The sequence below is a fragment of the Anolis sagrei genome, chromosome 9 (genome assembly GCF_037176765.1).
Source record: "Anolis sagrei isolate rAnoSag1 chromosome 9, rAnoSag1.mat, whole genome shotgun sequence".
Taxonomy (NCBI): Eukaryota; Metazoa; Chordata; class Lepidosauria; order Squamata; family Dactyloidae; genus Anolis; species Anolis sagrei.
This window is the reverse complement of record NC_090029.1, coordinates 21572270-21585743: the sequence shown is the minus strand read 5'-3', so window position 1 is coordinate 21585743 and position 13474 is coordinate 21572270. Positions and strand designations below refer to the sequence as shown.

The following is a 13474-nucleotide window of genomic DNA, read 5'->3' as shown; positions in this document are numbered from 1 at the left end:
AAAAACACAGCAAAAAGAGACTTTAAAAGTCGTAAAACAAGAAATACATTACAATGCATGCGCAAAACCACACACACACACACACATATATATGCAAACACACACACACATATATATATATACACATATACACAAATATATACACACACATATAGACACACATGCATATACAAAGCACAGACTGGGCCACAGCAACACATGGCAGGGGATGGCTAGTATATATATAAATAAATGTAATGTTTGCTTGTGGGATTAACATAACTCAAAAACCACTGGGTGAAATGACACCAAATTTGGACACAATGTACCTATCAGGCCAACAAGTGACCATTACTCATAAAAACTGAAAAACACAACAGAGGAGACCTTAAAAGCCATAAAACAAAAAATACATTACAACACATGCGCAAAACCACAAATATACACATATGTACAAATATAAATACACACATATATGCATATATACACACAAAAAACACATATACACAGACTGGGCCACAGCAACACATGACAGGGGATGGCTAGTGTGTGTGTATGTGTGTGTATATATATATATATATAGAACTAAGATACTTCAAATTATTTCAAGCAATTAGAACCAATGCCATCAAATCGAGAATTGAAAAGTTGTCAACAGATCCCCAGTGTAGACTCTGCAAGGAAGCAAATGAAATAATGGATCCCATCCTCAGCTGCTGCAAGAGATCGTGCAGACAGTCTATAAGCAGAGGCATAATACTGTTAATATAAACCGCACTTGTATTCCGGCCTCTCTCCCCGGGGGACTCAGGGCAGATTCCAGCAAACAAAAAGGCGAACATTCAATGCCTCAATGACAGTAAACACCAATATAAAAACCCAAGATAGCCCCACATAAAGGGCAGCTTACACATAAGAACTATCATTTAAATAAAACATAATCAATTGAAAACTATAACTAACATAGAACTTAAAGGTATTAAACATCAGAATGGTGGGAGGTGAAGTCCGGAATCACCTGGAGGGCCGGAGTTTGCCCCTGCCTGTCCCAGAGGCACTTCTCTTGCTCGGCTAACTTTTCTCCACGCTCTGCCCCACAGGAGTCCTGTTTGCTCAGAAGCCTGTCGTCCACCTCATTGCCGGATCGAGCGCGCAGAGCACCGGGGGCGGGAGCAGCAGCTCCTCCCACTGCTCCCCCAGCCCCACTTCCTCCAGGGGAACGCCCAGCGCCGAGCCCTCCACCAGCTGGTCTCTTTAAGCGGGAAGCCGGCGCTCTCGCTCGTGGGACGGCTCCTCTCGGAATCTCGATGGTGACCTCGCCTTGAGGAACCTGCTGCAGAGAACCCCGCGGTTCTGCAGCCAGTCAGGTTCCCGTCCAGATGGGCTTGCTCTCCATGTAGCCTTTCTTCAGGTCTTGCTGTGTCCTCCATGGAAAAAATAAAAGAAGGGCAATGGGGGTTTTGTGGGTGAGCGGGGGGGTGGGAGGGTGGGGGGGTGGGAAGGGACACAGGGCGTGTTTCAATCAGGGATCCTCCGGACGGGCTGTGCATTTTGTGTAGATGACTGAGCATCACCAGGGTACCCAAACAGCCAAGACCCCAAACTGTGTGATATGGGGCCTTTGCTTTTGGGCTCCTTCACCGGGCGCCCCCAACACTTCCTTCCTCTCACATGACTGGTGTGTTGACAATCCTTCCCCCGAAGGCCGGGGGACATGTACGGTCGCTCTTTATTCTCCGCTCACGTTCGCAATGCCTCTCTGCACCTTGCTCCACCCAAAGGGGCCGCACACACCCGCTTGTGGTCCTGGCTCCAACCCCCCCCCCCCACCCTTTTCCCGTCCCTTGCCACAATCCAGTTGATAGCCACAAACAAAGCAATGGGATTCACATACATACGTCAACAAGGGGCTTAATCCCATTCTTTGTCCTGACTAGAACCAGTGGAACTCATAAAGGTGGCAGCAGTTCAGTGCAACCAGCCTAGTTGGGACTAGCAGTTGAATTTAGGACTTGCCATCCAGCAAAAGGGTCGTCATCCTGGTTGGCGCCTGAGGTTGGATTTAGGCTCAGTTTGCTCTCCCGTGACTTTGGTCTCCTGCCTTCCTCCGGAGGAAGTTCATGTCTGGCATTGCTTCATTTTTGTGCATCTGCAGTGCTTCCGCTGCATTTCCACACTGCAAATAGGGTTGAAATACTCTGCCCAGGCTTTGTCGTCCGGCCTTAGCTGCTGCTGCTGCCGTCAAGGGTTTTCTCTCCCAGTGTTGTGAAGCTGCTCCACAGTTGCCCTCTGCTACATGCCTTTACCTCTCTCTCTCAAGTGTGAATGTAGACATGGGTTTTGGCAATATATATGTATATAATTGCCTGTCAAAAAAGTGAGTGGTAAAGGTGGCTGGAGATAAATAACCCCAGGGAAGCCGCCATGATGTTGTCCTTCCCCTTTCACAAGGCTAGAACAGGAACGTAAATGCCTGGACACTGAACTGCGCCAGGTCTACTTTTGTAATGAACCACTGACCATCCTCTAGAGCGCCATGTTGATGGAGGCAAGTGGAAGTGGAAGAAAATGTTGACCACCCTCTGAGCATTTCCGAGCATCTCAAAGTGAATCCCTCTTGGCCCATCATCCACTCCCAGGTTCCTTCCCAATGACTTCCCCTTAAAAATTGATCCAGGGAACGGGGGGGGGGGCTATTTGTGGGTGTCCTGAACACGCCTTGAGCCCACTCCTTGCTTCTGCTCACTCCTTACAGGTGGCCTCTCCTGTCCATCAGTGGGATTGACAGCCTGTCTCCATGCCAGCAGGGCCATCCCCCCTCCCTCCCCCCCCCCCCACCCTGGCGAATCTCAGTCATCCTCCAGACTTGCATCAGCGCCTCCTGAGCAGATGAAATACCTCAGACAAAATATGTACTTATTGCTGTGTTGTTGTTGGTTTTTATTTCTCTTCTGGAAGGATTTGCATATGTTAAAGCTTCTTTTTATACGTCTTGTTGACTGCTTTTTATTTTTAATTTTATATATTGTAGCACCAAAGACACACCAAAAAAAGAGAGAGATATGAATGAAAGAAAGAAAAGAAAGGAACTCCCTGGGTCTGACGGATTGGAAAGCTTTGATGTGGCCAATGTAGCGTGGAAGCATTTTGGCAGAAGGTGTCTCAGGATACGGGTGATGGACGGGGGCCGTGGCCTATTAGTTGCAGGCTCATTTCTCAGGTTGTTGTGCTCTCGCGCTCCTCCGCATGGTCTCCTCCCATCGAGGCTCCTCACTTCAGGGTTTGCAAACTCATCACTTGTCTTTGCAACCTGAAGTGAAGATGCTTCTGGGTTCTTCTTTCTTCGTGTCATCCGCAGCAAAGCCTTGGCCTCCCTTTTGGATCTTTCTTCTGGTTTGTGGAGGATCCCAGCCCAGACGTGCTCATATTGGAGCACCGGCAAGGCCACCGGGTCTCAGGCTAGGAATCTCTTCCCCTTTCCCTTTCCCAAGTGGCTTTAGAAGAAGAGTGGGTTTCAGGAAGAAAGCAGGGTGCCCAACTGGAACATTGCCTGTTGGATTTCTACTCTGTTCATTCTCAGTCTGAAGAACTAATTGGAGACTTGTTTTCCAGCCCTGGAGAAGCGCGATCTTCCTTCAGATCTCAGTTGTTGAAGTATTTCTCAACAAATGTCTGCAGAGGAAAAATGGGGCGTGAAAACCTTTAAAGAGCAGGATATAACAAAACCAGAACCTGGGCCTACCTTCACCTGGGCCTCTTTCTCTCTGTCTCCGAGGAGTGCGTTCAAACTGCTCAGTGAGATTCGGCCTCCTCCAGAAGATCTCTGTGTCTCCTCAGCGACTAATCCGCTGACGTGCCTGGCTCCTTCTCATCGGTTGCATGAGCAGAGCCTCTCGGAGCCCTTCCATGGTTGCCAAATGGCTTCTAGCAGCCTGAGCTTCCTTCTCTATTAAGTCTTCAACCTCATGGGCTGTTGTGACATCTCTTTCAGGAACAGTTCTTCACAGGTGAGGGCCAGAACTTGGAAATCGGGAATAAAAGGATTCCTTTTGGCCCCGCAGTTCTCCCAGTCTGAGAGATTTAGTCCCCAAACACTACTTTTGCAAAAACAGAGTAGCAGACAGTGGAACAGCCCACCATTATCTTAGTGCAGGTATGGGCAAACCCAGTCCCAGGGGCCAGATGTGCTCTTTTCTTAGGCCATCTTCTCTCTCACCATCCTATCCTTCCTTCTTCCTTCCCTCTTTCTCCCTCCTTTCCTTCCAACCGTTCATCCTTCTTTCCTTCCCTCTCTCCCTCTTGCTCCTTCCTTCCCTTTTGTCTTTCCTTCTCCCATTACTCCCTCCCTCTCTCCCTTCCTTCCTTTCCACCCTTTTGTCCTTCCTTCCTTTCCTCTTTCCTCCCTCCTTCCCTCCCTCTCTCTTTCTCTTTCCCCCTTCCCTTTTGTCCTTCCTTCCTTCTCTCTTTCCTTCCTCCTTACCTCCCTTCTCTCCCTATCTCCTTCCCTTCCTTCCTTCTCTTCCTCCCTTCCCTTTTGGCTTTCCTTCTTTGCCTCTTTCCTTCTTCCTTCCCTCCCTCTCTCCCTTCCAACCTTTCATCCTTCCTTCCCTCTTTCCTTTCTTTTTAACTCCCTTCTCTCCCTTTCTCCTTCCCTTTCTTCCTCCCTTCCTTTTTGTCCTTTCTCCCTCCCTCCCTAAATCCCTCCCTCCCTTTCTCCCTCCATCACCGGGCAGCCAGCCTCTGAGCAAAGAGTGCTAGTATGTTAATTAGAAAGTTGGCTGGCCCAGTGGGACCCAAAAGCATTGCTGTGAACTGTGTGCATGAGCTTGTGGCATGAGGCCCTCAGTGTTCCTGTGGCCCCAAACTCAGACTACCTCCTGCATCAAAATGCTGTTGTTGACTTCTTGGCGTGCCACAAAAGCAGTTCTGTCACCCAGGAGTTATCCAGTGTAGATTGCCCATTAAGAGACTTCGCAGGTAGCCCTGGTCTATGCATGGTGAGTGACTAGGCCGTAACTTGGTCTGCACAACAATCCTGTCTGTCCCGGGTCAAATTTTAATGATCTGGATTCCCCCCACGATGCACGCATGCGTGCGTGAATGGCAGAGAGAGCCATTCCACACTTTGATGTTCCCTCTTGTCCGCCGGCAGCTGAAGACGACAAGACTTGGGATGTTTTAGGGCAGACTCACATTGCAAACAGCCAAGCTGATCCTTTTTTGAAAAAGTAGCCCTGAAGTCATTTTTCGATCAGGGCCCGCTAAAGCAGAGAAGGGGAGTTGTGGCCCCTCCGGATGTTTTAGACAACATGGTCAGTGGCAAGGGATTGTGGAAGACGTGGACAGCCAGAAGTTGATTGCAAGGGGCAAGCAAGACTGTGAGTTCTCCAGAAAGCTTCCCTTGGCCTGAAGTAACGTTCTGGTGGACGTTCATGCTTGCTCTTAGTGAGGGTCTTGGCTAACCCGTTGAAGGAATGGCATTACTCCTGTTTTGCGGCTGTGTCTTACACACTGGCAGTGCTTCTTTCTCTAGTTGGGAGATTCCATGGCCTTGCCTCTTCTTTGGTTGATCGCTGGCTGCATGCGCACTGTAACAAGCGAAGGTCCTTGCGCAGTTGGGGAGTCAGAAGCTAGACCTGTTCCATGGAGACTACAGAATGCAGCTTTTTCCTCAGGGTTAGCCCTATAGGTTTGCCCTCTTCCTCTTCTTCTTCATCATCATCTTCCAGAATATTACCAAATTGACATTAAACAAATGGCAAGAATCCAACCTGGATTTTTTCCCCTAATGGGAATTTTATGAAAGCCTCTGTGGGAGAGAGTCCACGAGTTGCTGCTACACTCTGTATCAATAATGGCTCAATGCACACACTCCCATTTTAGCTCACTAGAAAAGACACGATTAGATCACCGACTGAGTCCCGTTCGTAGAAGGAATTGCAGCGCTGTTGTGAGAGTCAGTTGGCCATCCTTTGCTCTTGGTGATAGGATACATGACTTTGGGGCCTTAGTGGTACTAGTGTTTATCCCCCCCCCCCCCCCCCCGATAGTAGTCTGCATCTCTTCATAGAAGAGACCAGATTGGCAACCAGAGTTGAGCTTTGGGAGAACACAGGCCCAAGGAATGTCTTCCTTCTGCATGCAACGTGTTATTGGTCGTGTGCTTCTTCCATCTGGGCAAAGCTAACGCTTGGGAGAGTTCCTTTTGTGGGGCTGCAACCCCCTTGAATCCCCACTGACTGTGCCAGTTGAGGACTTCTGGGAGTTGGAGTCTCAGAAAGTTAATTTTTAGAGCCTCTGTTTTGGAAACAGCCAAACTCTTTGGCTTCACTGGAGTCTTCTTTTTGCCTTTTTGCTTTTTGTCTGTTCTCCCCTCTCCTCTGGCCCCGCCACTTTGAAGAGACACCCAGCGGGTTTTACCTGAAAGGGGAATGAGACCACAAATGGTGCGCCCACGAGAAGGCCTCGCGCTCCCAGCTGATGCCTTTGGCCTTTCACTTTTACCAGAACTCCTTCAACCACAAGATCATTTGTGACTCTCCTGGGATTCGAGTTTGCTAAAGGTTTGGGGCTCTTTTTTCACAGAACCCACAAGAAAAGAAATCTGGAATAGATTTCTTGGAATCCAAATGCAGGTTGCTTTCCTTGTCTTCTGTGCTTCTCGAGGCCGCCATCCCTCCACGTGCGTGGCTTGCGCTTTTGTGGATTTGATTATTCATGGATTAGATTCATATCTTTTCTAGGACTTTCAAGGTCTTCCTGCACAACTCTGTGGTCAACAACTTGGAATTGTTGCGGCTCAAGTTGGCCATAGAGTCAAACTAGAGTGCCCAAAGAATTCTGACGAGTTTTAAAAGAGTGATTTTTTGATTCATGGTCTTCCTCTTTCCTGGGGTTCTGCACCCCGACCCCAGTTCTTGCAGAGGGCTCAGTTATGCTGCTCCTGCTTCCGAACAACATCCCAAATGTTCTTACCGATGGGCGGAGCACAAAATAGAATGAGAAATTAAGTGAATCTTATTCACTGTCTCTTGGTTTACATATTAGATGGTTTTTTGCAAAATCTGGGGAGGCAGGGTTGAGTTTGAGGTGCTCGGCAGTTGCTTTTCCTCAAATGTGTTTAACAGCCTGTTTGGGAAAATGCATTCTGCAGTTCCTTTCTTTTTTTCCAATCTGGGTCTTATCTGGTCATGGGAAAGTGGAGCTCTGGTTTTGCCATGTTCCCTTCCTTTGGCTGTCCTCCTCCTCTCGGCTAAGCTCTCTCCTCAGTGCTTGACTTCGGGAAGAGGAACTGGGGCTAAGGCGGGCAAACCGTGGCCTTCTTAACTAAGCCTTTACTCACAGGCAGTGGCACGCGTCTTCCTTTAAATCAACCCAGACCCTTGCTTCATTTGGTTCCATATCAGGGAGACCCAAATTGAAAACAGACAGGTCTAATGTGGCTAGAAAGCAGCTTGTATCACTGTGAATGGCCTCTTGTGTTCGAGAGCCTTCATGTGTTGCTCGCATCCAGTTCGGGGGGGGGGGATAGTTTTGAGGACTTGTGACTATATAGAGATATAGAATATATAAAGAAATGCATATACCTCTTGAAAATAAGCTGTACCGTCGGACTCAGGCTCTTTCTTGTGGACGTCTTGGCTGCCCTTTGGTCGGCAAGGCTGTGGGTCAGGGCCAGGCCGCGGGCCTCTTTCTGCTGTTTGATGTGAGGGATGGGGCAGTGGGGTGGACGCGCGCGTGGGGCAATACTCCAGGCAACCAGCAGGCAATGGCCAACCTGGTGGGGCGTATGCGGGTGGGGCTTCCCTCTCTACCTCTCCCGACTCGGAATATTAAAAGATTGTACGACGGCACTCAGGGCTTTTGATATGACGGGAAGGGCTCTTGTTCTCCTGTGGCGACGGGTTTTGTTTCTGCAAGTTTCCTCCCCTTCCTTCCTTCCCCGCTGAATAAGGCTGGAGAAAGCTACCCGGCTTGGAGAAGTTGGCTTGGTTGTGAGCTCCCGGCTCCCGGGACCTCCAAGCTACGCCTGAAATCATGCGTTGCTGTTCCAAGATGCGCTGTTTGGAGTCCCGGGTGAGAGTTGTCTCTCTTGGCAGCTGGCAAAAGTCTTTCCCAACTTTGTAACTGAGACCCAAAACCCAGAGAACAAACTCTGGACCTTCAGCCTGAAAGGTGGGCTTCCTCCTTCCTCCTCGCCCCTCTTTTTCACGATGGTTTGGCAAACGCACCCCAATTGCTGCCTCGTAGCTCCTGAGAACGTTCAGGACGCAATCCTTCCGCCGTCAGGATGGAAGGGAAGGAGCAGTTCTCCCAGCTTTAGACTCTCAGGGTCCCCCTCCCCCCAGAAACACATGGATAAGCTTCCACGGACGTGGGGTCCTTCCTTCCTGGTTCCTTCCAGAGAGATCTGAAGGAGAGAGGAAGCTGTGGCTGTCTGAATCGCCCCTCCGGTGCGCACGCCCCGCAACCCGGCGGCAGCCTTGCAATTAGTTTTTTGTTTCCTTTTTGTTTTTTCTTAACTATTTAAAGGAAGAAATAAAAATGTGATAGCCTAGATGGTGAATAAATACCTCAGATGTCTCCTTCCAGCAAGTGTCTGTATATGTTGTCGGTGGATTTTTTTTCTATCTTACATGTTACCTGAATGTTTATATTCCAATAAACTTCTACCTCTTCATATGACGGCTACAGTTCTGTGGTTCCTCTTGGCTCACGGCGGGTTGTAGGCTGCACCATGTCCTTTTCTTGGCCTGGGATGCGTCTCCTGATAAAAGCCACCAGAGTCAAATATTCAGCATTCATATCTGATGGAGCTCCATGAGGAAACGGTGGTGGGATGGGGTTTTATAACCCTTATAACAACATTTCTCAACCAGTCTCAAGGGGATGTCAAAGGGGTCACGAAAGGTCATCAGAAAACACGGTATTTTCTGTTGGTCATGGAAGTTCTGTGTGATAAGTTTGGCCCAATTCTGCTGTTGGAGGGGTTCAGAATACTCTTTGATTGTAGGTGAACTATCAATCCCAGTAACTACAACTCCCAAATGTCAAGGTCTATTGTGCCCAAACTCCACGAGTATTCACATTTGGACCTATTGAGTATTTGTGCCAAGTTTGGTCCAGATCCATCATTGTTTGAGTCCGCAGTGCTCTCTGGATGGAGGTGAACTTTCCGCAATTCTAAAAAGACAGTTCTAAAGCTTTCCTGCTCAAGCCTCCTGTCTATCTCAGACCCTGCTCCCATCTGCCCCCCAGTGGCCAAACACTGTGCCCACAGGGTTGTTGTAGGTTTTTTCGGGCTATATGGCCATGTTCTAGAGACATTCTCTCCTGACGTTTCGCCTGCATCTATGGCAAGCATCCTCAGAGGTAGTGAGGTCTGTTGGAACTAGGAAAATGGGTTAATATATCTGTGGAATGTCCAGGGTGGAACAAAGGACTCTTGTCTGTTGGAGCAAGGTGTGAATGTTTCAACTGATTAGCATTTGATGGCCTGGCTGTTGTTTGGTGTGACTGGTTAGTGCCTGGGGCAATCTTTTGTTGAGAGGTGATTAGCTGTCTCTGATTGTTTCCTCTCTATTGTTTTGCTGTTGTAATTTTAGAGTTTTTTAATACTAGTAGCCAGATCTTGTTCATTTTCCTTGGTTCCTCCTTTCTGTATACCATGCAGCTGTGGACCATGCTGCTGCGTTTGGGACCACCAAATGCAGCAGCATTGCCCAAACACGAATCAAGAAACATGAAAAGCACTGCAGACTAATTCAACCATAACAGAGCACTGGATGAACCAACCTGGACACAGCATATTATCTGAGAACACAGAAATGTTGGACCAGTCTCACAACTACCATGTCAGGCTACACAGAGAAGCCATTGAAATCCACAAGAACCATGTGGACAATTTCAACAGAAAGGAGGAAACCATGAAAATGAACAAAATCTGGCTGCCAGTATTAAAAAACTCTAAAATTGCATGAGCAAAACAAAAGAGAGGAAACAATCAGGGACAGCTAATCTCCTCTCAACAAAAGATTGCCCCAAGCACTAACAAGCCATGCCAAAAACCTGCCAGGCCGTCAAATGCTAATCAAGGTGGTCAGTTGAAACATTCACACTTAGCTCCAGCAGACAAGAATTCTTTGTACCACCTTTGTCATTATTCCACAGATATATAAACCTATTTTCCTAGTTCTAACAGACCTCGCTACCTCTGAGGATGCTTACCATAGATGCAGGCGAAACGTCAGGAGAGAATGCCTCTAGAACATAGCCATATAGCCCGAAAAAACCTAGAACAACCCAGTGATTCCGGCCATGAAAGCCTTCGACAATACACTGTGCCCACAGTCTGTTAACTGCGGTTCCAGTTTCCCACACAAAACATATGTCTTATCTATACTACCTTCCCCAACATTAAGTCTAGTCGTGTCTGGCTCTGGGACTCTGGTGCTCATCTCCATTTCTAAGCCAAAGAGCCGGCGTTGTCCGTAGACACCTCCAAAGTCATCTGGTTGGCATGAGTACATGTAGTGTCCTTACCTTCCCATAGAAGCGGTACCTATTGATCTACACACATTTACAGATTTTGGAACTGCTAGGTTGGCAGAAGCTGGGCCTAACAGCAGGAGCTCACTTCGCTCCCCGGATTCGAACCACTGACCTTTTGGTCAGCAAGTTCAGCAGCTCAGTGGTTTAACCCACTGCACCGCCGGGGCCTCTTAAGGGCCATAAAAAGCAGAATCTCCCAAAGCAACATGTTCTTGTTCCATTCTCCTGCGCAAAAATACGTCAAGAACTTCAGGGGGTTTAAAGCAGAGGCTGGATGCCCGTCTTTCTGGAGGGCTGGGGTGACATATTCCTGGCCGAAGACGGTGTTTTCATTGATTCTTGGAGATCCTAACACACACTTTTCCTAGCATAATTTGGAATTCTCCATCCTAAATTTTACAAAAAAGTGGGATTCCCTCCCCCCCCCCCTCCACCTGCTCCTCAGGTAACGGGTTTTGTCACGGTGGCAAAGTATTTATTTGTGTTGCTAAGGCTTCAGCCAAACGCTGGCAGAGATCCTGGCTCCCGTTGGCCACGAACGAACCGGTTCCTAAATCCCTTCCTAGCAGAAAGGACTGGCGTGCTGTTTGCACGGCAGACCACGAAAAGGAGTGGCTCTTCCTGCCGTTAAGCCAGCCTGTCAGTTGGATGGCAACTGGGTGAGACTTCGCAGTTGGCTCCACCGGGCAGAAGACGGCACGGTCCACAGCCGTAAGTGTTTCTTATACAACTCTAGCCTTGGTTTCAGGCAGAAGGTTACGGCCTTCATTCTGCACATATTCGATGCTCTTGCCACTTTGAAGATTCCATCGTCTGTGGGTGTTTGAGCGTCTTTCCCGGAATACCTGGACAACGAAAGAAAAGGCATTTCTACAGGTGCTTCCTTCCCTGTAAGACCAGCTGGAATGGGCCAGGAGCCCTCGCCCAATTTCAGACTGGCAACCTGACTGCAGATGCTTTTGCTTCAATAGCACATACATGTTTTCATAAACGTGTTCTCGTGTTGGTCTTTGCTGATTCCACCACATCCCACCCTTGTGATCAGACATTTTACCTGTTTGTCCTCTCTTGTTGCAGTTCACGAAGCTGAGCACAAGATGGCAGCCTAGGTGAGAATTTACCTGAGTGAGTTACACCTATACACAGGGATCGTTGTAGGTATTTGGCCATTCCTGATCTTATTCCTGGACTTTCATTGAGACGATGCTTGAGTGCAGTGGTTCCCAACCTTTTCTTGACCAGGGACCATGCACCAACATTAGTACCAGAAGGGTGACGAATCAGTTTTTGGTCAACTTCAGATTCAGTTTCGGGTGCTGATTCAGAAAATTGCATTGGGTAGACCACATCAGCTCTAGTTGCTGATACAGAACATAGGCCACCCAGTAGTCACCATCTGCTCACCCACAGAAAACCATACTTAATAAGCCTCGATACTATGAGAGAGTTTCGCGAGACCAGTCGCATCGTTGCCCAGTGGTTTCAAGGCAACTGTGTAGTAACGGCGAGGCTGCAGACCATATTTTTGTTCTTGTGGACCATTGATGGTTCATGGACCACTGCTTTAGTGGTTGGTACAAGAGAGCATTGAGTACAAAAGGGACATTTCAAGAGAAGTCAGTGTTTGATTCACCATTTATCACGTAGGTTTTCTTTGGGCTTTGGTTCCAGGACCCAAATCCATGGCTACTCAAGTCCACTCATATACAATAGTATAGCAAAATCCCATCTCTTATATAAAGTGGCAAAATGAAGAGATATTAATATTTTCAAGCCATGTATGGTGGAAGTTGTGGATGCACAACCTGTGCACACAGAGGACTGACGAAATTTAATTTCAATGCCACTAACAGGGGAAAAAGCAGCATTTATATACAAAAGCACCTGCGATTCTATTTTTAGTGATGGAGGAAAGTACGGTATTATTATTAATATTATTATTGTTATTATTACTGATGCAAAACCACAGTATGACACAGCAAACGAGATCTATATGCTGGATTTCGTATCAAAAAATCACAAGTTGAACACTTCTCAAGCGTCTAGGACTGTGTGATGGATTGGCGAATAATGCGTGCCGATCCTAGTAGTGTGGCCTTTTGCAGCTGACAGGTGGTAATCTTGTCAGCGCCGATTGTGTTTAAGTGCAGGCCAAGGTCTTGAGGCACTGCACCCAGTGTGCCGATCACCACTGGGACCCCCTTGACCTGCTTGTGCGAGAGTTTTTGCAGTTCGATCTTTAAATCCTCATAATGTGTCAGCTTTTCCAGTTGTTTCTCTGCAATCCTGCTGTCACCTGGGATTGCGACATCAACGATCTATACATTGTTTTTTAACACGATTGTGAGGTCAGGAGTATTATGCTGCAAAACTCTGTTTGTCTGAATTCGGAAGTCCCAGAGGAGTTTGGTGTGTTCATTCTCTGTAACGCTTTCATGCTTGTGATCCCACCAGTTCTTTGTCGCAGGCAGATAGTGTTTGTGGCACAAGTTCCAATGAATCATCTGAGCAATGGTGTTGTGCCTCTGCTTGGAGTCTGTCTGCGCAATCTTCTTGCAGCAGCTCAGGATGTGATCTTTTGTTTCATTATTATTATTATTATTATTATTATTATTATTATTTGATACATAACAAGACTAGCAAACAGCAAACAAGATCACTATGCTGGCTTTTGTATTGGGTCACACATCGGACACTTCCCAAGTGTCTAGGATTGGGCAACATTGGCGATCCATACATTTTTTCCATGATCATGAAGTCAGGAGTATTGTGCTCCAAAATGAGTATTATTATTATTATTATTATTATTATTATTATTATTATTATTATTATATACATAACAAGATGAGCAAACAGCAAACAAGATAACTATGCTGGCTTTTGTATTTGATAATCTGTACATCATGTGTTATCTTGGAGATGGGACCTAAACCTAAACACGAAT

At 47.4% G+C, this 13474-nt stretch overlaps 1 protein-coding gene across 3 annotated transcripts in view; it reads left to right on the top strand.

The window, feature by feature from the left end:
- Positions 1-1449, top strand: part of ARID3B (AT-rich interaction domain 3B) — a 61273-nt gene extending 59824 nt beyond the window's left edge. For all 3 annotated transcript variants that reach the window (XM_060755510.2, XM_060755511.2, XM_060755509.2), the window contains exon 9: positions 1080-1449. In XM_060755510.2, coding sequence (XP_060611493.2) covers positions 1080-1237 — 158 coding nt within the window. In that variant the 3' untranslated portion in view covers positions 1238-1449. The remainder of the gene's footprint in view (positions 1-1079) is intronic.
- The last annotated feature ends 12025 nt before the right edge of the window (positions 1450-13474 follow it).